The 27,520-nt window shown below is 37.7% G+C and overlaps 1 protein-coding gene across 1 annotated transcript; it reads right to left on the bottom strand.

Annotated features, from left to right (window-relative positions):
- Window positions 1-27,520, bottom strand: TOP2A (DNA topoisomerase II alpha). The gene is made up of 35 exons (XM_008689472.2): window positions 27,400-27,520; window positions 26,399-26,554; window positions 26,084-26,174; window positions 25,749-25,812; window positions 23,982-24,127; window positions 23,734-23,831; window positions 23,296-23,508; window positions 22,778-22,951; window positions 22,487-22,588; window positions 22,248-22,385; window positions 20,176-20,314; window positions 17,947-18,104; window positions 17,538-17,663; window positions 16,943-17,053; window positions 16,701-16,806; window positions 16,500-16,609; window positions 16,177-16,269; window positions 15,525-15,639; window positions 15,301-15,422; window positions 13,784-13,932; window positions 11,926-12,157; window positions 11,391-11,525; window positions 11,085-11,285; window positions 10,724-10,919; window positions 9,353-9,444; window positions 9,087-9,251; window positions 8,877-8,960; window positions 7,731-7,913; window positions 7,317-7,407; window positions 3,471-3,623; window positions 3,124-3,247; window positions 2,958-3,001; window positions 2,418-2,558; window positions 1,611-1,810; window positions 1-1,100 (listed from the first exon to the last, which is right to left on the bottom strand). Exons 1-35 carry the CDS (start codon window positions 27,418-27,420, stop codon window positions 972-974), a joined length of 4,602 nt encoding a protein of 1,533 aa, XP_008687694.2. The 5' UTR covers window positions 27,421-27,520; the 3' UTR covers window positions 1-971.

The raw sequence follows: 27,520 nt of genomic DNA, 5'->3' as shown, positions 1-27,520 counted from the left end.
TGGGTTACAATGTTTAGAACATTTTATTGAAGTAAAAAATTGTTGGAATTAAGTGAAATAGAAAAACATAATAAATATTTACAAAAACATCGAAAACAACACTCATGTCACACACATGTAAAAATGCAGAAATGTCTTAAAAAGTTTGTAAGTTGAAAATACGGAGATTTCTCAGAATCGATATAACCGCTCAGTGCTGAGTATGGATGGCATTGATATAAGATCTTTGAGTGAATGCTGTCCCCCACTTTCTTGCAATCCAATGCTCCCTAGAAATTTGCTCTTTGGGAGATTCAAACTTAGAGATAGCCCGAGGGGACAAATCAAGAATTGAGACAGTCACAACACTAATTTTCTTCACCCTATTGACTGTGTTGAGGTTATACGAACACAGCCAGGCTGTTTTTCTTCAGCCCCTGCTAATATTCAAAAGGATATGAAGAATATGAGCAAGTTCTCATTACTTGAGCAAAAATTCAGCACATAAAAGGCTGAGTGGGGAGTAGTTGTACTAGAACGATAAAATTCTATCTGATGGAAAATTACCTATAAAACTAAGGTAAAACAGAATTAATCATGCTCTATCTCATATTTACTGAAAGTAGGAAAGGAGGCAGAGTAGACACTTTTATAATAATTTTAGCTTAATGAGTGGTCAATATATTATGCTGAACTGACCACACGACTGTCTCCAGAGTCCAGAAGAATTTAAAATCAGATTCTAAAGACAAAAGAGAAGACATTCCGAACATAGACAAAGCAGAGAAGAAAACAATGCCCACGAGGTGGTCACTACTTAGACAGTATTATAAAATGGTAATAGATCCTTGGGCTCTACACACTTCACTTCGGTGGTTCTGGATTAAAACTACCTCCCCAAACAAAATTCAGAGGGGAGGAAATTAAGGGACTCAGGTAACTCTAAAACCAGTCTTGGGCTCAATAAGACCATTACTTAAAATAATCACATTTTAGAACAGATCATCTTCATCTGATTCTTCGAGGTACTTTATAGGTTTCTTTGCCCGTCCAGATTTGGCCCGAGGAGCCACAGCTGAGTCTAAGTCCAGATGGAAGTCCTCACTCTCCCCCTTGGATTTCTACAAGAGGAAGTCCAAGTAATTTGCACAATGTTAGTCTGACAGCAACATTTCACTGTAAAAAATACATTAACAGACTACAATTCAAGGAGTTTCCCTCCTCCTAATAAGCAGTAAGAAACAGATCTAGGGCAACTCATTGACTAAGTGGCATATTTTTAAATGTAGCTTTGTTACAACTACTAAAAGCTAAAAGGATTATGAGATTTATGTTTCTTTATTTATTTGAGAGAGAGAGAGAGAGTGAGAGAGCATGAGTGGGGGGAGGGGCAGAGGGGGAGGGAGAGGGAGAAGCAGGCTCCCCACTGAGCAGGGAGCCTGCCTGATGCAGGGCTCGATCCCAGGACCCTGAGATCAGGACCTGACCTGAAGGCAGACACTTAACCATCTGAGCCACCCAGGGGTCCCTACACTTATTTTCTTAAAAATGTGTCAGATTATTAAGAGCAAATCTTGGTTATGTATTTTAAAACACCTACACCAAAAGGACTGTCTAGGATAAATACTCACCTTGTTTGTGACTGTTTTAGAAATCATTTTCTCAAAATTAGAGTCAGAATCATCAGAAGTGGATGGCTTCCTTTTGCGGCGAGTTTTGGTTTTGGGGGGATCAGGCTTTTGAGGCACATCAGAATTCAAGCCTGGATCCTTTTTGCTTCCTTTTGGTGCCGCCCTTTTTTTGGCACCTGTAGTGGAGGTGGAAGACTGACCTGCAAGTCAACACAGGCATTCGTCACGTGTCCACTCTTACATGAATTGTTCTCACTGTGAACTTTCTTTAGCAAGCTGTTGATTGCTTACATTTAATATAGGAAAAAATCTAACAGAGCTGAAAATACATTAGAGAATCAAAGTATTCTTTTTTTTTTTTGTCCATATGAGAGTATTTTTTATTGTTTTATAAGCCAATATTCATTTAGATACATATTTTTTACATTTACATTACTATCTGAAACTCCAAATTTTAAACTTGAATTAATTTTCTTCTGCCTGAAGAACTTGCTTAGAGAATCAAAGTATTCTTAAGCATCTAATTTTTTTTATAGGTTTATGTTTTACATTAAACTTCTGCACTGTTTATAAAATCTGTCCCTGTCATAAAAATGAGCTAGATAATGCCTGGCACTTTGAGAAACATGCTGATTTTAAACCTTTTGAGCACCAATTTTGATTACAAAGATCTAAATATTTGCTTCCATTTGGAAAAGGTTTAATTCCAATATTAATAGTAACTTTTGGGAGTAAAATAATTGAAACTGACTGTGGCAGACAGCTACTTAATCTTAATATTAACCCATCTCAATGATTGAGGCTCACTTTTTGCTGCTATCTTCTTCACCGCCACCTTCTTTTTAGAAACAGGGTTTATAATTTCAGTTTCAGCTGAGAAATCAGCAGCAGGAGAACCTGGAGAAAGTGGCACACTGTCCTTGGCATCATCAGTGTCAAGGTCCATTACTTCAAATGGAAAGGAAAATAATACATATAAGCAACACATAAAAATCTGTTTCCTGCTCTGAATCCCCATTTAAACAACAAGTCTGTGATTCTTCTAGAACATTTAAAACATACTCTTATAACTTTGATCTAATTTCTGGATTCTTCATCAGCAGTTACTTTTTGTACCTCTAGCACCCAGCACAGTAAACAGCAAGCACGTGATGACTTTTAGTATATTAAGTGTAGAACCCCTTTCTGTGCAAAACTAACCCTAATGAACAACACCAATGTAATGCTAATAAAAACCCACGTTTATCTTCAAAGGAAGGACTTAGATAATGTAGTTAGATTCAAACTCAGCTGGACCTGAGTGTCTCAGGGAAGCAGACATCTCACTATTTTTACTTAAATACGTACCTGACGTGGCACTTTTCTGTGGCTTCAGTTCTTTAGTAGTATGTCTAGAATAAAAAAAACCAAAAAACATCCTGACAACCAATTCTAAATGTGTCAAGTAACAAAGAATATAGCATTGACTGCTGGCAACAATCATGATAAAATCCATATTAGAGAAGATACTTACTTTGGGGAAGCTTTGGTCTTAAGAGGACTAACATCTGATGGGACAAAATCCTTATCTTGAGTATATTCATCAAAATCTGAGAAATCGTCATCTGAATCCAAATCCACCGTGAATTTGGTTTTTGCTATTAAAAAAACATACATAGACAAAGAATAAAAGAGGGTAACAGAAATATTTAATCCACAGATTGATATAACTTTATGAAGATTTAAGCTTTAGTTTAATCTCTTAAAAGATGCTTTTGTTTTTCCAAAAACTTAATAATTACTGCTCTAAGATATAACAGTTTCTGGGATTAATGCCACTCAGATCTTTCAGGACATCCAGCATTGTTCACTTTTTCTTACTTGCTGCTCTCCGTGGCTCTATCTCTCGTGGAGGGACATCAAAGTTACTTTCGTTACTGCTCATATCTGATTCTGAATCAGACCAGGGGTTTCTCTTCTTTCCTTTTTTGATTGGTTTAAATGGCAATGTAGCTTGCTTCTTTGTCTTGGTACCTAGAAGAGAGATAGGAATTAACCATCTTTACATATTCTTCGACTCACTTTTCTCTGTCTATCATCCATCCATCTTTCAAATATTTACTGAGCTCTGTGCTAGTATTGAGAATATGATGATGAACAGAAACGGACAAAGTCCCTCTTCCCGTGGAGTTTATAGCTTGGTCATTTAATCTCATAAATGAATTGTTGTCACCTCCACAATGTACATGTACCCACACTGATCTCACCTTTTTCTCAGTCCCTAGAATGGCTTTAATACTGCTTTAATTTCTGTTCTTGATAAACCTCTTGCAGGTAAAATGCCATGGTCTCCCACTTCTTGTGCCCTCTCATTATTTGAGAGTAATCAAACTCATGGGAACATGAAAGCTCAAAATACTCAACTGATTCATTGGTTTTATATGCTAAAAGATCTCTTGCTAGGTTTAAGGTTAAAGGTGTGTTGCATTTGAAGGTCAATATATAATTTTACACAGTATGGTATACTTTTATTATTTCTTAAGATTAATACTAAGATGTTTCCATTTGTTTCATTCATCTTTGCATTTCCCACAGAACACACACTATCTATTAAAAGTAGATACTCAAGGTTAGACTTATATAGATCGATCAATGGAATAGAGTTGAGAATCCATAAATAAACCCTAATATTTATGGCCAATTGATTTTTGACAAGGGTGAAGACAATTTAATAGGGAAAGAAGGTTTTCATTATGGTGCTGGGACAACCAGATATCCACATGCAGAAGAATGAAGTTGGACTCCTTCCTTATGCCACATAGAAAAATTAATTCAACATGGATCACAGACCTAAATGTAAGAGTTAAAACTAAAACTCTTAGAAGAGGGGCGCCTGGGTGGCTCAGTCATTAAGCGTCTGCCTTCGGCTCAGGGCGTGATCCCGGTGTTCTGGGATCGAGCCCCACATCGGGCTCCTCTGCTGGGAGCCTGCTTCTTCCTCTCCCACTCCCCCTGCTTGTGTTCCCTCTCTTGCTGGCTGTCTCTCTGTCAAATAAATAAATAAAATCTTAAAAAAAAAAAAACCCAACAAACTCTTAGAAGAAAACAAAGGGGTAAATCTTCATGACTTTGGAAAAAGATTAGACATGATACCAAAAGCACAAGCAACAAAAGGAAAAACAAAGATAAATTAGACTTCATCATAATTAAAAACTTGTGGTTCAAAGGACACTATAAGAAAATAAAGAGATAATCTATAAAATAGGAGAAAGTATTTGAGAATCATATTTCTGATAAGGGACGGGCATCTAGAATACATAAAGGAATCTGGGGCACCTGGGTGGCTCAGTTGGTTACACCTTCAACTCTTGATTTTGGCTCAGGTCATGATCTCAGGGTCATGAGCTCAAGCCCTGTGTGGGGCTCTGCGCTCAGGGTGGAGTCTGCTTCAGATTCTCTCTTTCCTTTTCTCTCTGTTCCTCCCCCACTCACGCACCTGTGCTCTCTCTCTAAATAAAATAAAAAATTTTTTTTAAAGATTTTATTTATTTATTTGACAAAGAAAGAGACAGCCAGAGAAAGAAGGAACACAAGCAGGGGGAGTGGGAGAGGAAGAAGCAGGCTCCCAGTGGAGGAGCCTGATGCGGGGCTCGATCCCAGAATGCCAGGATCACGCCCTGGGCCGAAGGCAGCCACTTAACGACTGAGCCACCCAGGTGCCCCAAAATAAAATAAAAATCTTTAAAAACATTAGAGGGGCGCCTGGGTGGCACAGCGGTTAAGCGTCTGCCTTCAGCTCAGGGCGTGATCCCGGCGTTATGGGATCGAGCCCCACATCAGGCTCCTCCACTATGAGTCTGCTTCTTCCTCTCCCACTCCCCCTGCTTGTGTTCCCTCTCTCGCTGGGTGTCTCTCTCTCTGTCGAATAAATAAATAAAATCTTAAAAAAAAATAAAAATAAAAACATTAGAATACATAAAGAAATCTTACAACTAACTCAACAACAAAAGATAAATAGCCCAATTAAAAAATGGGCAAAAGGTCTGAATAGACATTTTCCCAAAGAAATATAAATGGCCAATAAGCACATGGGAAGATACTCAACATCATTAGCCAATAGGGAAATGCAAACCAAAACTACGAGAAACCACTTCATATCCACTAGGATGGCTAGAACAAAAAAAAGTGACAAGGAATGAACTGTGCTGGTGAGGATATGGAGAATTGGAACACTCATACATTGTTGGAGGAAATGTAAAATGGTACAGCTGCTCTGAAAAACAGTGTGGCAGTTCCTCAAAAGGTTAAACAGAAAAAAATCATATGACCCAGCACAATTCCACTCCTAGGTATCTACCCAAAAGAAATAAAAACATTAAGTCTGTATAAAAACTTGTAGACAAATATTCATAGCAGTGTTCACAACAGCCAAAAAGTGGAAACAAGCCAAATACCTATCAACTGATGAAGAAATAAATAAAATGTGATATATTCATACTATGAAAAACTATTTGGCAATAAAAAAGAATGAAGTATCGATACATGTCACTACATTGATGACCTTTGAAAACATTATGCTAAGTGAAAACTACCAGGGACAAAAGACCAGATATTATATGATTTCATTCAAATGAAATGTCCAGAATAAGTAACTTTAGAGATAGAAAGTAGGTTAATGGTTGCCTAGGGGGAGGGGAAATTGGTAGGAAATGGGGAGTGAACATTAACGGGTAGTGTTGCTTTTTGGTGCAAAAAATTGTTTTAAAACTGTTGAGTATACTAAAATGATTGAATGGTATACTTTATTTATTTTTAAAATATTTTATTAATTTGACAGAGAGGAAGAGAAAACGAGCAGGGGGAGCTGCAGAGAGAGGGGGAGAAGCAGGCTCCCCACTGAGCAGGGAACCCAACATGGGGCTTGATCTCAGAACCCAGGGATTATGACTTGAGTCAAAGGCAGATGCTTAATCGACTGAGCCACCCAGGTGCCCCTGAATGGAATACTTTAAATGGATGAATTTGGTATGTGAATATCTTAAGAAGTTAAAAAAAGTAGATACTCAATAAGGGTATAATCAAATGGTTAGTAGAATTCTTAATTCTATTTAATTTACTAAGTACTACTTATATCCCGGGCATGGTGTTCAACCTTAGGGATAATATAAACACGACGAAGATGTGCTCACTATTCTTAAGAAGCTTTATATATTAATATATATTAGAGCCTTATAATTGGCTAGAAAGTGGAGTTTAATAAACTCAGTGTGTTTTCTTTAGATCCCAACTAAGGAATTCAAGTAGCCAAATTAACAAACTATTTCAAAATGATCTGTTCTTTTTTTTTTTTTTTTTTTTTAAAGATTTTATTTATTTATTCGACAGAGAGAGACAGCCAGCGAGAGAGGGAACACAAGCAGGGGGAGTGGGAGAGGAAGAAGCAGGCTCATAGCGGAAGAGCCTGATGTGGGACTCGATCCGGTAACACCGGGATCACGCCCTGAGCCGAAGGCAGACGACTAACCGCTGTGCCACCCAGGCGCCCCTGATCTGTTCTAAAATAAATCATATCCAAGGACAGTATTAGGGAGGTTCAAGTAAACTTTAGACACAGCCTTCCATCATGTTACTCAGTAAGGACTTACTAAACATCTATGAGGAATGTACTAGGTAACAGACACAATTTAATCTCAACTCTGTACCATTCTACTTAAAATATTTTAATACCTGCTTCTCTTTTCTGTTTTTTCTCCAACCTTTGTTTCAGACCTTCTAGTTCGATACCGTCTTCTGGAGGGCTCCCTTCAGTGTTTTCATTCTAAAAGAGAATAAGACAAAGATGGTCAAGTTCTGCTAACTTATTATTTGGAATAATGTAAGGTCAAATATACAAATATATAACTGGTCGAAGAGTGATATTTTCCCTTAAATTTTGGTTAAGAGCTCTGAATAAAGCGGATGGGTATGATTTTTTCAAGATACTTAAACATTAAAAAAAAATCAGGCTCACAGGAAAACAAAGTTATGATTAGATATAGGATTAATTGCAAACTATGGGATAGAAATTTTATAATATCATTTGTTCAATTTAAAGCTAAAATAAGTTTTAAGTATTTATGTATAACTTTTCAAGAGTAGTACCTTAATTTTCTTTTTAATTTTCTTTTCCGCCTCTGCTTTCATCTCTATGGTCACTCGGGGGATGACTCTTTTCCCACATGGAGAAGGCAAAACTTCAGCCATTTGTGTTTTTTTCCCTTTTGCTTTCCCCCCTTTCCCAGGAAGTCCTATTTGTTCTTCTTGTTTTTCCTTTGTTTCAACAGCCTACAAATGGGGTAGAAGAAAGCAAGTTTATAAGTCAACAAAGACACTACAAAATCGAGGCTACTTGCCACAACTAAGCATGCCATCAATTATAGTGAAGATATAATTAAGGCCCACTTTGACAAGTGTGGACACAGAAGATTGGGTTCTGCTCTTGATTCTACCATTTAAGCTTTCTGAAGATAAAAAGGGGAAACTGTGTTAGGTTAAAATATGTAGCTACATATACACATATTTGTAAATTCAAATAAGAAGTGAAAGGATGGAATTCCACTTGTACATCCACACCGAAGTGTAATAATACAGAACTGCATATTAGCATTTTAACTTAATTTATGAAATGCTTTTTCTTATCTTAAAATAATGTTGGAAAACAAAGCATATTAGTGAGATTTAGGTAAAAAGTATCTTCTGAAACTACTGATTAGCTAGCCCTGAAGGTAAACATTTTTGTCCTTGTAGGTTGACTGGGAGACTGGGTTGGTGTTTTTCCATATTTAATTTCTCTTCATCGTCTCAGTCCCAGTAAGTTAGAAATCTGCTCCTACCCTTTCCTCTTTGTCCAAAAACTTCTAGGTAGTATGCCTCTGGCCATGATTTACTTCATTCTAACAATCTGTTCTTTTTTGTGTTATCGTGGAATGTTTCCTTATGCCTCTTGTATTCTTTCTTTCTCTCTTTGTAAAAAATATATATATTTGTTTATTTATTAGAGAGAGTGAGAGCAGAGCAGGGGGAGCAGCAGAGGGAGAGGGAGAAGCAGACTCGCCAACTGAGCAGGGAGCCTGATGTGGGGCTTGATCCCTGGACCTGGAGACATTGACCTGAGCCGAAGGCAGACGCTCAACCAATTGAGCCACCCAGGCGCCCCCAACTGTGAAATTTCTTGACAAAGAGGTATCTTGCTAGAATGTACTATTTCATTAATAAAAACTCTAACATGGTCAGTTATAAACTACACACCTCCAGCTCTTCAATAAAAGCAGCCAAGTCTTCTTTCCACAAATCTGATGGACTCTTTCTCTTTAATGTTTCTAGCTCTTGCTCCTTCATAAGATAGTAAGAAAATTAGAGTTAATTTTGGGCATAAATAGCACACAATTTTCATGAAGCACAGTTTTTACTTTCACCATTGGAACAACTTAGCAATGTTACTCTCCACCAACAACTCACTTTTTCATTTCTCAGCTTGCACAGTTCATCTTTCTTCTCCTTGGTGAGATACCAAAGAGGCATATCAAGAAGGTAGTTGAAGGTTGGTCCAGAATCTCGTACAGAGTCACTCTTTTCAGCTTCATTTTCATTGTCACTCTCTTCATTCTCTTCTTCGTCTGGTGCCTAGTGGAGGAATTAAAATGTAGCTTTAACAGGAAATATGAAATAGAGACACTAGATTATACAGTCTTTAAGAACATAGAAAATGCTAACCAAGAAATTACCTTTTGCTGGGCTTCTTTCCAAGCCTTCACGGGATCTGAATCATATCCCCTCTGAATCAGAACTTTAATTAATTCTTTCTTAGGCTTATTTTCTATTAAAAAATGTAAACAGAAATAATGGTTTTGAGCAATAATTTAGAAAAGGAATAGGTTTTACCATATTAATTCAAAAGATTAAAATTAATAATTAAACTGTCCTTGTCTTGCATAAATCTGTACATCCTGGTTTAGAGAAAAGTCTTTTCCTAAACCACTGACAAATGTAAGTTGCCACAAGGGGGACAGTCAAATCACATTATGAAACTGTTGATCTAATTATAACTCTTAAAAGGACAGAAGACAATCAAACCTTTATTTCTGATAAGTCTCTACCTCAATTATACTCCCTTTTGAAAATTTTAACATTTGATTGGGCAAGATTTTAGTGCCACCAACCCAACCACTGATTTCTCCATGTTGTACCCATTCCTTTTTAGAGTACCTCTCTTCCAATGACTACTGCAGTCAATTTATTACACTTTGAGGGATATTAAGTTATTAGCTACAAGATATTTTGGAATGAATTTCTGAGCACCATTTTTTATCAATTAACTTGACACAGATTATATGTTTAGGCCCTCTACATTTTTATACTCAAGAAGACTGCATAGTCCCATTATTCCCTAAATTCCAGTCAACTAGACACAACCTTTACTTTCTGTTTTCTTTGAATTATGTTCATTATCACTCATTTTAGCTTTGTCTTAAGCAATAATTCTATGAAATTAAGGGGTGGTTATGCTAGTGTTATCAGTTTAAAAAATATTCATGGATTTGAACATGTAACTATTAAGTTAAACATTTTTGTGTACCACCAGAAAATTATTCTGTAATCACCAGGAACTCATGTTGCCATGTTTTGGGATTTGCTATTGTTGCCTGGCTTTCCTAGTTAGCCCTGGCCAGGGTTGAGCTATTTTTTTTTAAACTTCCTTACAACCCAGCTTTTATCAGAACTATTTCTTTCCAGGTCACTTAAACCCTGACTTAATTGCTTCTAGAATGTCTTAAAAAAAAAAAAAATTCTGAGACATGACTCTCAGTCTTCGGTACACAATTTAGTTGTAATATAAGCTATTTATAATCTTCCTTCTGGCCTTTTTCTCCCCTCAGACTTACCATCTCTTCTCTTGATCACTTTACACAGGTACCTTTCTATCTCTCTATTCTCCAAATGTCAACTAAATCATGATTTCTCAAGATGTAATCTAAGAAAAGCTATCGGAACTAAATGATTTTGCCCTCCCTCCCCACCATTACTCTCCCCCATAATGCTTAAAATTTGGCATAATTGTAGTTGTAGTACAGACAGTTATTAACCCAAAAACTTACCAATGATTATTTTGCCATCTATTTTCTCTAAGATAAAGCGAGCCTGGTTGTTCAGTTTAGCAGATTCAGCACCAAGCATTCCTAGAAGCCATTCTTTTCTTAATCCATAATATTTAAGCCTGAGTTCAAAGAAGTCTCTTAGAATATCCAACACTGTGTCATATTTCTTTAAACATCCTACATGGTCAAAAAGCACCTAGAAAAGAAAAACAAGATTAGAGTCAAGAACAGATAAATTGGCTAAACTTTAATGGTTTTAGAGAAATGACTTTATTCTTCAAAAATATAAAAGTATTCTAGGATATCCTTTTAAAATCGATATTAATTGAAACATGGGTGCCTCTTTTAAAATAAGACATACCATAGAGTTGCATGTGAGGCTAGTTTGGAGTTTGAAGACTTTGTGTAGTCCCACTCTCTCTGCCTCTGCTAGTTTCTCTTCAGTCATTTTCACAACAAACTTCACAGTGGTGTCTGTATGGTATTCCCTATAATCTGTTATGAGAGGTGGTGTCTTCTCAGTTCCGTTCAACATGGGCTCTAGAACCTGTTCTTTATATGTCTAAAGAAAGATATAATCCTTTTGTAAGTGTCTAGAATACAGGCTTAGGAGTATTCAACAAGTAGTAGTACACAAAAATCAAAGGAGAAATCCACAATTACTTACCTGGGTCCATGTTCTGATAGGAAGCTCTGAGATTTCAATGGTTGTGGAATTAAGAATAGCCACTTCACCACTTATCACATATTGATTTGGAGCCAGCTCTTCAATAGTACCCCTGAAGTTCTTGTAACTTGGAAGCTAAATTGGTATTTTAAAGAAGAATAGGTTTTTTTTTTTTAAAGATTTTATTTATTCATTTGAGAGAGAGAGAGAGACAGTCAGCGAGAGAGGGGACACAAGCAGGGGGAGTGGGAGAGGAAGAAGCAGGCTCCCAGTGGAGGAGCCTGATGTGGGGCTCGACCCCAGAAAGCCGGGATCAGGCCCTGAGCTGAAGGCAGACGCTTAACGACTGAGCCACCTAGGCGCCCCTAAAGAAGGTTTTCTAAATGTGACACTAAAAACAGAAATCCCAACAGCATTAAACAATAAATCTAATGAACATTAAAGTATGAAATAAATTTTATGTGCTTTCTTTATATAGTCTACTGAATTGAAACCAGAGGAAAAGGAAGGATCCTGATATACACAGAATAGTTACCATTGGCAAAGGTTCTTCTCCATCCATCAAACGCCTGATATTATTTACAACTTCACGAATATCAAAGTTGGGGATTTTGCAGGACCACCCAGTACCGATTCCTTCAGCACCATTTATCAGCACCATGGGTACAATAGGAATGTACCATTCAGGTTCAACACGTTGATTGTCATCATATAAAAACTTTAATGTGTGATCATCTTTTGGTGGAAATAACAACCGAGCCAAAGGGCTAAAGAAAACAATCAAAGAATGTTATTTTACAAAAATACTGACTTTGATACTTAATTTGTGAAAAGGACATGTTATCTTTTATCTATGCATGAAAATTACTTTGCCTTTACTTGCTGACTAATGATCATTTAACACTCTTTATTGAGTACTTTGTATGTGTCGGGTACTGCAGACATAAAGTCCCCAAGGAGCTCACATTCTACTACAGGGAGACAGGCAATGCACGTACATCTTGTCAGATGGTGGGATAAATGCTAAGTAAAAAAAAAAAAAAAGCTAAGAAAAAGTAGGTAAAAGTGATGGAATGATTGAAGGTGCTAACGAATGGTAACACTTTCTGAAAGGATAACATTAGAGCAGAGAAGAAATTGAGAGAATAAGCCATCATGAGGTTATCTGGAGAAAGAGTGTTGTACGCAGAGGGCCCAGTAAGTAAAAATCCCTGAAGAGAGAGTGTGCTTGGCATGTTTGAATATAGGCAGAGGCCAGATGTGTTTGGAACAGACAGTATGAGATGGAGTCAAAAGATATGGGGAGTGGGGACATAGATCATGTAGGTCCTTTAGATTTTACTCTAAATGAAAAAGTTGGAAGGTTCTGAACCAGAGTGATCTATTTAAAAAAAATCAGTTGGCTGTCATAAGAAAGAAGGATGGTAGACTGTATTATAGCACTTTAGATGAATGGGGTGCCTTAGTAAATACTGAGAGGGTAGTCAGGTATAAGAGATTCAGTTGTTGGAGCTGTTGAGACTAGATGGATGGGTTATCATCCATGGATAGGAAGAAGTGAGTATAGCTAGTGGAAAGAGAGCTAATGAAGGAGCTTAAGGGGCAGGTCAGTAGTTAGAGGCTGGGAAGATGAGAAGGACCTAGCAAAGAAGACAAATAAGGAAGAAAGACAATGGTCTGGTATCTTGGAGGCCAAATAAAGAAGAGTTTCAAGGAGGATGAAGTGATTAACTAGCTAACGCTGCTGAAAGGTTGAATAAGGGGACAGTGGAAAATTGACTATTCATAATATACTTCCCATAGACTTATAAAGAGTAAAATTTCAACTGTGGTATTTAGGAAGAATTAAGTTCTTCTTTACTCTGACCCCAAGTCTACAGCAGGGTTTCGCAACCTGGGCATTATTGACATTTTGGGTCAGATAATTCCTTGTTATGGAGGTGTTTAGTGGTAGCTCTGGCTGCTGCCCACCTGACATAGCACAGCTCCCCTAGTCATGACAATCAAAAATGTCTCTAGACATTACTACACCTCCTGGGAGATGGGATGGTGGTGCAAAATCTACCCTGGCTGAGAACCACTGCTCTGTACGATGAAAGTGAAGAAAATATAAGAAATGGAAGTAAAAACATTTAGTTTGGCAAGGAAACAATACTTCTAAGAAATTCAAAGGCACGGCTATCAAACTGAAATAGAATTTAGACTTTCTGCTCATTGTAAAGAGTAGTGTAATTGAACTTAAGTCAGCTAGTTTTAAAACAATTAATACTCTAAGCATCTACATCAAAAGTACATTTTCTGATTAATTGAATTTTTATATTTTTGGTCAACTAAATGTCACATTATTTCAAAATTGGAAATGGCAGTTCACTAGAAACTGAAGGCACACTCACCTGAGCATTGTGAAGATATATCGAGGACTAGCAGAATCCTTGCCACCATGCAGCCTAGTACCAAACTGACCAATGGGCTGCAAGAGGTTCAGATTATTGCTACCCACAAAATTCTGAGCCAAATTGATAATGGTCATCATTAGTGACATCTGGGGGTGGAAAAAGATTTGTTAATCTGTAGGCTTCTAATAATATTCCATTATTATGACTAAGCCTCACTATAATCCTGTAAGGTTTTATGAGGTATAGATGTTTATTGACTCTTCCCAGATAATTACATGGTCTATGCATCTAAACTCAAGACTTCTGGCTCCAAGTTCAGGGGTCTTGCCTTCCAATAATTTCTGTTAAATCCTATTCAACCTTGAAGGCATAGCTCTTCTCTTCACCCTCAGCAGAATGAAATATTTCCTCTTTTGTGTTACAACACTTTGTTCATTTCTATTCTAGCATGTATCACTTTATTCTGTAGTTGTGTGTGTGTGTGTGTGTACATGTGCGTGTGTGTGGGGTGGATGATTAAACTGTGATTATACCTTCAAGTAAGGAACATATGTGATTTTTTTATATACCTGGTTCATGGTAAGCTTTCAACAAATGTTTGTTGTGAGAACGTTTACTGAATGCCCACTATGTTTTTTTTTTTTAAGATTTTATTTATTTATTTGCCAGAGACAGAGAGGGAGAGCACAAGCAGGGACAGCGGCAGGCAGAGGGAGAAGCAGGCTCCCTGCTGAGTAAAAAGCCTGATGTGGGACGATCCTAGGACCCTGGGATCATGACCTGAGCAGAAGGCCGACCTTAACCGACTGAGTCACCCAGGCGTCCCTGAATGCCCACTATGTTTTGATTGAAAGCAATAAGTGAGATAATCATTACATTTAAAGTTCTAGAAACCTACAGGCAACCTAGTTCTTTAAAATATAATGAATGCAAAAAAGCAATTTAATCACAAAATAAAAAAGGAATATATGTTTGTATAAAATCAAACAATTCAGAAATATAAAAAAATTAGAAAGTTGTCCTTTTTAATTCACAGGATAACCAAAGTTAACAACCTGGAGCACACCCTTCTAGGTATTTTGCTTTAAGTACTGTTCTGGCTCTTTTTCTCCTCACTGACAATGGACTATGGATATTCTCAATGTCAGTACACACAGATTTACTTCAGTTATATAATTGATTTCAGGCATAGATGTGTCACAATCTACAATTTTTCAATTGCTGGACATTTTCAGTGACTAAATTTTAGCATCACAAAGGTATATTAAACATATCTTTGAACATAGATCCTTACAGATTTATGAGTCTCCTTACCAGAATATAATTTTTAGAAATAGATTTGTTAGGTCAAAGGGTAAGCACATTTATAGTTTGACAGATTGCACCAAATCGTCCTCTACTATGGATGAACCAGTGTTCATCTCACCAAGTACTCTCACTAAATGTTTGGAAAATGATTTGCAGGTATTATTGCTATAGTGCTTTCTGGAAACATTTATGGACTGTGTGTTTACCTCACCATGATGATAAGAGGACATCTCAGCCACTGACCCAGCTAACTGGGCAACCTTCACCTCTCGCTTGTCATTCCGTTTGAAACAGGTAAACAAAACCTTTCTTTGACCTGGTTTCAAACCTTCAAAATGAAAGAGGTACAATTATTAGTATCCTCAATTTAACCATTTCTGGACATTGATTTCTATGTATGATAAAAACAGGCTAACATCTTGGAACTCACCATCCACCATAGATGGGATAGATCTCTCGTTATCAGAATTTGAGAACAGGATAAGTTCCTTATTTATGAAGTCATTATATGTCAGGTATGTGGTAGTTTGCCCATACAAGTAATCCTAAGGGACCAAAGAGAGTTATTACATGATCTAGTTTAAAAAAAATCATTGATTTTAACAATGCTTAACACCAAAAATAAAACAAAGACATCTTTCAGCATATCAATTCTATGATAATTATTAAGTCCCTCAAATATACCAAATTATGTGGAAGTACTTTACAGGTTTTAAAGATAAAGCAAATTTAATTGCTGCACAATTAGGAAAAACTGCATTGCCTTTAAAATTTTTCAGGCCCCATACATTTATGCAGCAGTCTAAATAAGCACATTTATATAGTTATCTATTATTAATTTTTTTACTGAAGCAATTAGTCATTGTGTTGTAGGATATATAAGATTTTTTTTTTTGGATTGAGAGAGTGAGTGAGCAAGCACATGAGTGGGGTGGGGAGAATCCCAAGCAGGCTCCCAGCACAGAGCTCCATGTGGGGCTTGATTTCACGACCCTGAGATCACAACCTGAGCCAAAATCAAGAGTTGGACATGCCCGACCAACTGAGCCACCCAGGTGCCCACATATATATAAGATTTTTACCTCAGGAAGGCCAAGTAACTTCCGTTGCCTTCTATCCTCCATGAAATGAGTTAGCCATTCCTTTCGATCATCTATCTGTTTCTTGCTAAAGGCCTACACATTAGAGATAAACAAGATGTCACTGGTATGAACAATATCCCGAAATCTCTTATATAAAAACTAAACAATCAATAAACTCAGTTTCCTAAAACATATGGTCCCTTTCTCTAGGATATGCTTACTAAAAACATTCTATTATATAAAAATTTATATGTTTCAATCGACTAGCTAAAGCAGTGATTTACAAAACTAGAATGTATGTATGAAAGAGAACTCAAACTGACCAGGCTGATGGCAGCATCATCTTCAGGACCAGAATATTTGAATTGAATACGATGTCTTTTCATATCTGCAAAGTATTCTTTAGCTTCTTTTGATGTGCTGGTGCCCAAACCTATACAACCAAGAATATCAAGTTACTCCATATAATCTTGTACAATTATATATAACAAAATGAGAAGTTCTATATGGGTTTCCTTACAAACCTTTGTAGTACTTGACTTTCCATTTTTTATGATTTGGAGTAGAACTCTTCCATTCTTCAAATTCAGGAAGGCTATAGAATGCCATTTCTTGTTTGTTTTTAGACACCTGTGGTAAAGAACATTGCTGTCGTATTACACACTGCTGAGTCCCCTGTATACCGTACATCACTGGGGTTATATGCATATAAGCATTGAGTAGGGGCCTTAAAATATCCATTATGGTAATTTAGAAGTTAATATACCTTTACAATGGGAGTGATAAACTCTTCCAGAAAACGATGCCGTAGAAGAGAGGGCCAGTTGTGATGGATAAAATTAATCAGCAGGCCTTTGATATGGGAACCATCTTGGTCCTAGAAATATTTGGAAAGCCAAAACACAAAAGAATTATTTTGAAACTAAAAAGATGATTAACCCACTGGTAATTTCTCTAAAAAAAAAATTTTTTTTTTAAAGATTTTATTTATTTATTTGACAGAGACAGCCAGCAAGAGAGGGAACACAAGCAGGGGGAGTGGGGGAGGAAGAAGCAGGCTCCTAGCAGAAGAGCCTGATGTGGGGCTCGATCCCAGAACGCTGGGATCATGCCCTGAGCCAAAGGCAGAAGCTTAATGACTGCGCCACCCAGGCGCCCCTCTAAAATTTTTCTACGGGGATTAAAAAAAAAAAAAAGAAAACAGCTATTTAAATCCACTCACTTAACCTGTATATGTAACACACATGTGATGAATAAATCTCCAAGTTAAGCAATTTCCTTCCATAGCAGGAAAGCAATGCAACAATTAAGACATGTTTAATTTAGTGTAACAATCTAAAATATCTGGAGGCAAATCTGACCTGATCTGTCATAATCATTATCTTTCCATAACGAAGCGTCTTCAACGAATCTTCATCTTCATAGTTTTTCTTGTACTGAAGACCCACAATCTTGATGATATTGTTAATTTCGGCATTTTCCATGATCTGAAATGGACATATACAAAAAAAGGTAATGTTCTGTTTATAAATTTGAAAAGAAATAGGACAGTGTATGTTGTTTGGGTTTTCTGGAGCTCCAGTATTTTCAGTTATTATTAGCCTATACTTTAGTCAGAAAGATCTGTTAAGATATGCTACAATGTACCCAATTTCTTAAAATAATAATAAACTATCTAAAATATATTTCAAAATGCTCAGTGAGGGAATGAAATACAAGCATGAAGTCCTGCATTGTAAAACTGGATTTAGATTCTAAAGATAGTTTTACCTGTTTATGAGAAGCTTCTCGAACATTGAGTATTTTTCCTCTAAGTGGGAAAACACCGTATTTGTCTCTCCCAACCACACCAAGGCCTGAAACAGCCAAAGTTTTAGCTGAGTCTCCTTCAGTCAGGATGAGTGTACACTCATTGGAGTTTCGACCCCCTAAAATAAAAATACACAAATTAATATTGGCACATTTAGTTCAACCTCAAATATACTAACTTAGAGGTGCTATCAACAGTTTTGTGATAAAACACTAATAATTAGATATTAGAACTAATGTTCATAGTAAAAAAAAAAAAAGTCCTAGTTTTTTAGACTATTTTTTTAAGAAGATTTTGTTTTTAAGTAATCTCCATACCCGACATGGGGCCTGAACGTACAACCCTGAGACCAAGAGTTGCAAGTTCCAACAACTAAGCCAGCCAGGCGCCTCTTATGCTCATTTCTTGTACATTTATACTGTGGCTGAACATTCATTTGGTCATATTATGTTAAAAATATTATTAGTGGGGGGCGCCTGGGTGGCTCAGTCGTTAAGCGTCTGCCTTCAGCTCAGGGCGTGATCCCAGAGTTCTGGGATCGGCCCCACATCGGGCTCTTCTGCTGGGAGCCTGCTTCTTCCTCTTCCACTCCCCCTGCTTGTGTTCCCTCTCTCGCTGGCTATCTTTCTCTCTGTGAAATAAATAAATAAAATCTTAAAAAAAGAAAAAATTTATTGGTGGGTACCGGGGTAGCTCAGTTGGTTAAGTCTCAGGTCATGGCCAGGGTCCTGGGACTGAGTCCCTCATTGGGCTCCCTGCTCAGGGAGAGTCTGCTTCTCCCTCTGCCCTTCCCCCCTGCTTATGATCACTCTCTCTCAAATAAATAAATAAAATCTTAAAAAAAAATTTGTTAGTGACGGGGGGGTTTAGAACACGTTACCCCAAAATAGGGTACTTGGCATACTGATTATTTTAAGCTGAAGGAGTTTGAGAAAATGCTAGAAGCAAGTTCTCTCTGAGCTTACCCCTCAACCTTCTACCTTGAAGCAGGTCACGAGACCCTCATGTGAATAGTGTCCTCCATACACCACAGAGGAAGGGAACATTCTTATCTTCCAGAGTGACACTGAAAAGTATGTGAATGAACAGGTCTCATTGAGCTTCCTCCAGTTTACTATACTTAGTTCATACTCTGCCCTTATCATATCTTTCCACTCTTCCTCAAACGTAAAACACTCAGGTTCTTTGGGTCTTCATTTCCCTATGAAAGCTCCTGTGTCAAGTAAAATTTGTATTACATAAATTAGTGTGTTTTTCATCAGTTAACCTGTCTTTGTCAGTTTAATTTTCAGACCCAGACAGGAACTAAGAGGGTTGAGGAAAACTTTTTCCTCCCCTACATTAGGTAATAGATCATTATATATTCTTTTTTTTTTTTTTTAAGATCTTATTTATTTATTTGACAGAGAGAGAGAGAGTGAGAGAGAGCGAGTGAGCACAAGCAGGGGGAGTGGTAGGCAGAAGGAGAGGGAGAAGCAGGCTCACCGAGCAGAGAGCCCGATGCGGGGCTCGATCCCAGGACCCTGGGATCATGACCTGAGGGAAGGCAGACGCTTAATGACTGAGCCACCCAGGTGCACCCATATTCTATTCTATTCTTTCTCTCTCTCTCTTTTCTTTTTTTTTTTTTTTTTATAGGCTCCATACCCAGCACAGAGCCCAATGTGGGGCCTGAACTCAAGACCTGAGCCAAGATCATGAGTCAGACTTTTAACCGCTGAGCCACCCAGGCACCCCAGATCACTACAAATTCTTATTTTATACTCTTTTTTTTTTTTTTAAGATTTTATTTATTTATTCGACAGAGATAGAGACAGCCAGCGAGAGAGAGAACACAAGCAGGGGGAGTGGGAGAGGAAGAAGCAGGCTCATAGCGGAAGAGCCTGATGTGGGGCTCGATCCCTTAACACCGGGATCACGCCCTGAGCCGAAGGCAGACGCTTAACTGCTGTGCCACCCAGGCGCCCCTTATTTTATACTCCTAATCCTCATCTCAACGTTAATGTAACAGCGAAAAACTAGAAATGATCTAAATGTTCAATAACAGGGAATTGGTTGATTTTTAACCATGTAAAAATATTCTGTTGAATATTACATGTCGAGGGGAAAGTATCCAAGGTATGCTGTTAATGAATAAAACAAATAACCACCACCAGATTTAAAGTTTAGAAGCATTATTAAATGCGTACCTGCATCATTGGCATCATCGAGTTTGGGAATTCCCTTGATTCTGTTATGTTTTACAGCTGAACACTTTTTATTTAGTTGGACTTGGGCCTTAAACTTCACCCAGTTTAGTATGCTTTCCACAATACCACAGCCAATTGCCTGAAAATGAGAAGATTCATGTTAGGGAAGAAGAATGATCAGAAATCTAGAATACAAATGAGCTCCTATAAAAATAACTGAAAGTTTGAAAAGAGGTAAAAAAAAAAAAAAGTAATTTTCAGACAGAAGATGACACGTGTCCCTGTCTTAGGTTATCATAACTGAGGAAATGGTTCCGTTGAGTTATTCATTCAGTAAATATTTACTAACTACATATTTACGTTGTGCTAGGCCTTAGACCCATGTTGGAGATTTAGTGATTAAAACAAATTGGTCACGGTCCTTGTCCTCCTGGACTTAAAGATAACAATAAGGAAGATGGAAATAAAATGAGAAATTGCAAGCATGAGGAGTGTTATGGATAAAACTGTGCTACATCTAATAACATACGTCCAGGGAGAAGGGTAGAAAGTAAAGACTTTCCTGAGGAAATGACACTGAAGATCTAAAGTAACTTGCCAAGTGAGAAGCATTTCAGGCAGGACTGAAGTTTAGACAACACAGGAAAAAGTGGTACTGAGATGAGGTTGTAGATGGCAGGGTCTTGTAGGCCACATTAAAGAATTTGGACTTAAAAACTTAAAAAAAATTTTTTAAAGACTTCTTTATTTGAGAGACAGACAGTAAGAGTGTGTGCAAGTAGGGGAGAAGGAGAGAATCCTAAACAGACTCCCCACTGAGCACGGAGCCCAACGTGCCATCTCCGTCTCACAACCCATGAGATCATGACCTAAGCCAAAAATCACAAGTCTGACGCTTAACCAACTGAGCCACGCAGGTGCCCCTGATTCATTTATTTTTTTCAAAGATTTTATTTTTAAATAATCTCTATACCCAACATGGGGCTCAAACTTACAACCCTGAGATCATGAGTCACATACTCCACCAACTGAGTCCAGGTGCCCCCGGACTTTTCCTAAGAGTGGAAGTGACCAAAAGACTTCAAAAGAGAATGAAGACAAAAACGTGTGCTTTAAGACAAAAAGACAATACTCAAGAGCATTGCAAAGAAAGGACTGAAATGTTATGAATATTAAGAATCATTATAGTAGGAGACCTGGGTGGTGCAGTCGTTAAGTGTCTGCCTTCGGCTCAGCGCGTGATCCCAGCGTTCTGGGATCAAGCCCCACATCAGGCTCCTCTGCTAGGAGCCTGCTTCTTCCTCTCCCACTCCCCCTGCTTGTGTTCCCTCTCTCACTGGCTGTTTCTGTCAAATAAATAAAAATAAAATCTTAAAAAAAAAAATCATTATAGTAATACAGAAAAGAGATGACAGTGAGAGGCTACTGAGGTATCCAAAAGATGAGTCTTACTGACTGGATTAGAGGAGGCAGGTGGGTAAAGAGAAGGCTCGCAGCTTTATTTATGCAACCTAGTGGTTGGTTGGGGCCTTTTACTATGACAGGAAATAGTTCTGTTTTTTGGGTGGGGGAAGCTCCTTGTGTAGAGGTGAGTATGGACAGAACTAATTCCGTTTTGGATGTGTCGAATGGAAGCCAACTTTAGGCAATGTTTGGTAAACAGTGAATTCAGAAGTGATCCAAACTGAATGGTGATAATGTAATGTAATGGGGAAGTAGAGGCATATGGATGGTAATTAAGGCTATAATTTTCACCAGTGATGTGAAAGCTATTTCTTATTTCCTTTTCAGAGGCAGAAGACATGTGGGAGGAGTCTTGGTTTTTGCAGAGCAGAGAAGTGCGATGGACAATAAAGCAAGGTGCTTCTATTTCTTATTTCCTTGTAAGTACTCATAACTTTTTTTTTTTAAAGATTTTATTTATTTATTTGAGAGAGAGAGTGAGGGAGAGAGAGAGAGACAGCAAGCATGAGCGGGAGAGGAGTGGAGGGAGAGGGAGAAGCAGACCACCCCCCCCCAGCTGAGGGACAGACACCCATCCAACTGAACCATGCAGGTGCCCCAGTACTCACAGCTTTGATGAATTTTTCACTTAATTGGCATGTTGATCCAAAGCTCTTGACTTGTAAAGTCATGTTTTCTTTTGTCTGAGAGTCAAAGGTTGGGTTTTCAATTAAGGAATTCACAAAAATCCACATGTGATTTTTCACCTGCAGGAAAAGTTGATATTACATTGTTAAAAACTTACGATTTATAGTCTTTCTCTTCTTCCTTGACTTTAGAAAAAGGAAACTGTGCTAAAATACCATACCTGATGTGCTTTTACTGCAACACCACCCTTGTTCTTCTTCTTCACAACATCAACAAGTTTAGTCACAATCTGATCAGCTACATAATCAACATGTCTGCCACCCTAATGTGGAAAAATACCAAAACTGTAAAGCTCAGGATCCTCAAAATTATAAAAATGATCAAATATTTAAAAAAATCTAATTTAGCTTTCCTTATGCCAGGGCAGCCAAATATTCAAGTTCATTTTATTTATTAAAAGCAATAACACTTCTATGTAAAGATAAATCATATAATACAAAAATAAAATTACCTTGGAAGTAGCGATGCTGTTGACGAAGCTAATTTGCTGAAAGCCTTTTTCACTCATTGTTAAACATACTTCCCACCTGGGGTTTACTTGTTCATGGATAATTTTCAGTGGATTGCCAGTTTCATCTACCTTATCCTTCAAATACATATCTACATAGCTACGGAATCCTTTTACCTATATAGGAATTAAAAGTTATGGTATTAGAAAAAAGTTATAAAAAGTATTCAGTGGGAGACCATGAGGATTTTTCAAAACTAATGAAATGATGCTCACTGATGGGCATAAGAGATGGTCACTAAAGAGCACAAAAGGATTCCTTTAGGAGGTTGTTTCAGAAAGACATTTCCTTTAATGCGTTTAAAAGAGCTAAGTAAAAAAATGTGGCATACTGTTTTCTTTTCAGGAACATATCTGAGAAGTGGTAAAAAAAAAAATTCGGAGGGGGGAAAAATCAATTTTGCCTCTGACATGATCATATAAAGTCCCTCATTGCCCTTAACACCCTGGAAAATGCTTACTGGCAGCTTATTTCCATTGAGAAAGACTTTGACATCTTTAGTGGATCCAGCAATATCATAAGCTCTTCTAACCATCAGTGCAACGATATCTTTATCTAGGCTTTGCATTTTAAACTTGGACAAGTCAGGCTGGAAAGTAATGCATGTATAATCTTCCCCATTAAAGGGCTTGAGTTCCATCTCACCAGCTCTCCCCATGTTATCCATCCATGTCTGTGGGAGTAAAAAATAGGAAGATAAAAAATTCAAGTCTTTTCAAAACAAACTAGAACTAAACACAAACTTTTAAGTCCTAAAAAATAACTTAATGTATATTCATGAAAAATTTTCCATGATTTAATAGCCTATAAATTATGTTAAATTAAACCAACCACTAATGCTGTTATAAACTGCTAAAGTACAATTTATAATTGAGGCACAAGATACTTATTTACTTGCCTGTTTGAACATTTTCTTGTATTCTCTACTGGCTGTTTCCACAGTAAATCTGGTACTGAATATGTTACACAATTTGGCCCCATAGCCATTTCGACCACCTGAGCAAATAAATATAAAATATTTTGTTATCACTGGCAATGCTAATCAATTATAGAGATTTATTCCAATGTTTTTAACTTTTATGCCACAGTCATTTAAAAGATGTGTTTTTTTCAGTGACAAAGATGTTATTTTCCTCTATACTTTACCTGTTACTTTCTTTTCATCATCATCATAGTTACTAGAAGTTAGGAGCTGTCCAAAGATGAGAGCTGGGACATACATCTTCTCAACTTTGTGTTCAACAACAGGAATACCTTTCCCATTATTCCATATGCTAATTAAATTGTTCTCCCTAAGAAAAAAAGAATGAAACTTTTATTGTAAAACAGATGGTAAACTAGTGCTTGATATTTTTTATACTTAAATATCATGATTCTTAAAACATAGAAATTCGTGAGTCTCAATTTGACTGTTTTTCATACATATCTTCTGAAATTCAGCATGAACTACCTTTCCCACCATGCTTAGTTCCTGACACTCCTGAAACAGGAGCCAAGAGGAAAAAAAAATTAATCCTTTTCCAACACCTGGGCAGACACTGATAATGCTGAAAAAACATGAAATTTTAAAATGTTAGGATAAACAAAGGGAAATGATTTATGCCCAATGGAAAGGAAAAATTTGGAAACTATTATTTATACTGCTTTCTTTTTTTGTTTTTTTAAAGATTTACTTATTTATTTGAGAGCGAGCGAGCAAGCGTGTGCGCATGAGTGGGGGTGGGGGTGGGGCAGAGGGAGGAGAGAGAATCCCCAGGCAGACTCCTTGGAGGGTGGAGCCCTACTCCAGGATCAATCCCAGGACCCTGAGATCATGACCTGAGCTGAAATCGAGTCTGACACTTAACCGACTGAGCCACCCAGGTGCTCCTATTATACTGCTTTTCAGTGGATCACCTATTTGTACTGTCCTAGCTTCCTCAGCTTTCCCACCCAACAAAGCACATTGCAAAACAAATATGAAAGGGAAAAACATAACCAATTATAAACTTCCCTGCTCGCCAAAAAAATGCTAAAAATTTATTTGGACTTATTTCTCTTAGTTATTTTAAGTTAATTCTCATAAGATAGTACAGTTTCGTTATAACCAGACAAACACTATGGATCTTATTCCAAGTAGTACTTAGTATTATCTACAAAAAAGACTAAAACTAGCTCAACATTTTTTTTTAAAGATTTTATTTATTTGTCAGAGGGAGAGACAGCACAAGCAGGGGGCAGAGCAGAGGCAGAGGCAGAAGCATGCTCCCCACTGAGCAAGGAGGCCGATGCGGCACTCGATCCCAGGATCCTGGGATCATGAATTAGGCGGAAGGCAGACCCTTAACCGACTAAGCCACCCAGGCATCCCCACCATTTTTTAAAGACTACGATATCAAGCTCTTATTAGCATTCGAGTACATCATTAACACACTTCTCTCAAAGAACCTAAAGCATAGTTTATGCCATAACTGACCAGGCTAATAAAAAGGTGAAACAAGCTCCTTGAGTACCGACAAGGGGACACCCAGCATTTATAACCAGAAATGTTAGATCCAATTATTCTCTATCACCACCTGCTGGTTTACTATTTGAATAGCATCACGAGAAAGAGTAAAACCTCTAGACTCCAGAATGCTTAGACTTATTGGAGATGCTTACTGAAAAATTTAGGGATGAAGTGTCATAATTTATTTTGAATGTAATTTATTTTGTAATGACTCAAAAAATATAGATGGAGCAAATATGGCAAGGCATTGATAACTGTTGGATCTAAGTGATAGGTATTGTAGATTGTTCATTTTAGCATTCTGCTTTTCTGTGCTTTTACAGAATTTCATTTACTAAAAACTCCAACGTTAGTATAAATCAAAGTAAATGTAACTAACAGTAACAATGAGCTATAACAAACTAAAGACCATGCAAGAGACTTACGGGTCAATTGTGACTCTAATACAAGACATATTTGGGTCCCTTTGTTTGTTGTCTGCAGCATTGACTGAAAGAAAATACACATTTGTAAGAAATTAAAATATTTAAAAAAACATTAAGATATGGAAAGTAAAAAGTCATATTAACGAGGTGTTAATTTAACATTTATTCACAGTACTGTTTCTAGGAAAGAATTCAACTTGCTAGACTCCAGTAAACTGCCTCACCTTGCCAGCTATTGTTTGAAATGATAGGAGTTCTGGTTATAGAGAGTTTGCTAGAAATGATACTTATGAAGGATTCGACCAGTAGATATTTATGTGAAAGAATTTACTCACCTAGAATCTCATCAAAGATTTTGTACAACCCAGGGACAAAGGTGACTTCCCTATAGTTAATGCCAATATCTTCATCATAAACCCACATTTGCTAGAAATAAGGCAAAGAAATATAGTTACTTTTACTCTCTCTATATTTATTCTGTTTTATCATCATGATTACTGTAAAGTCTTTTGGATTAAATACTACAATATACATATGATAGCTTAGGCCAGTTCCTGTGACATTCAAAGTACATGGAATATATAGAAAATTAACCTGGAAAAGTATGCATTTTAACTACTTCATAACTTCATTTAATTACTTGGCTTTACCTGGGTCACTAGTTCCACAGAGCCAATGTAGGTGTCTGGGCGGAGCAAGATATGTTCCAGTTGGGTTTTCTTTTGATAGATTCTTTCAATAGACAGTCCTTTCTTAGCATCTGCATTTTTCTTTGTTTTGCTGATTTGCATATTTTCATTTACAGGCTAGCAATTTTGGAAAATTGTAGAAAAGGGATTTTTAATCGGAGGTTTATTAAAAACTGTAAACAAAATACCCACTGTAATGATTTATGCACTCTGACAAATCACAGTCTTTTATCAGGTATTTACATCGTTTTGTACAAACACGGCAATTTAAGTTAACTTCAGCCAAGTTCTCAGGTTGTCAGTCAGTTTGAATAAACATGTATTATCTCAGCAAGTGCATGTGACACGGAACTATTTTCCTTGAATGTTTTAGATGTCATCAATAAAATACACCCACTTCTTTCAGACATTCCACAAATATTTACTGAGTGCCTGCTATGTCCCAGGCACATAAGAGTCTAGTCAGCAGCAGTTTGGGGGCCCATCGAGTCAATCCTTTGGCCACCTTAACGTTTTGAACACAGGAAGGACATATTTTGAGCAACTCGGGCCTGCTGGCTCCTCACTGGGAACATCGTGCCATGCTCTGCACCTTCCATGGCCAGGGGCATTCAATCCCGTTTTCCAGTGAAGGGTAGGAAAATATCTGACTGTGCCGCTTAAAGTCACACGCGGGCCATTATAATACAGGCCAGTTGAATACTGCCTCTAGAAACAGTAAAACAGAACCCAACACCCCAAAAGCCAGCGTAGCCGATCATATTTCACTACTAGCACCATAAAGGGGGGGGGGTATCCTCTTCACGATCACGCCGAGCCCAGGAGACCCGGGACCACGCGGAATACCGGCTCCCAGCCGGCGGCGATGGGACCACAGCCCAGGAGCCTAACCCTTCGCCGGCAGCCAGAGAGATGCCGGGCCGCGCTGTGGGTCCACGACCCGCCCCTTCCGCGAGCTGTACCTGCAGTGGTGACACCTCCATGGTGACCGTCGTGAAAGGGCTCGAGAACCCAGCAAGCGACTAAACCGGCGGGACTCTCGAGACCACCGCGGAGCAAGCCGCTTCTCCACAGACGCTCGTC

This window comes from Ursus maritimus, unplaced genomic scaffold (genome assembly GCF_017311325.1).
Source record: "Ursus maritimus isolate PB19 unplaced genomic scaffold, ASM1731132v1 scaffold_24, whole genome shotgun sequence".
In the NCBI taxonomy this organism is placed as follows: domain Eukaryota; kingdom Metazoa; phylum Chordata; class Mammalia; order Carnivora; family Ursidae; genus Ursus; species Ursus maritimus.
This window is presented reverse-complemented; position numbering and strand designations above follow the sequence as displayed.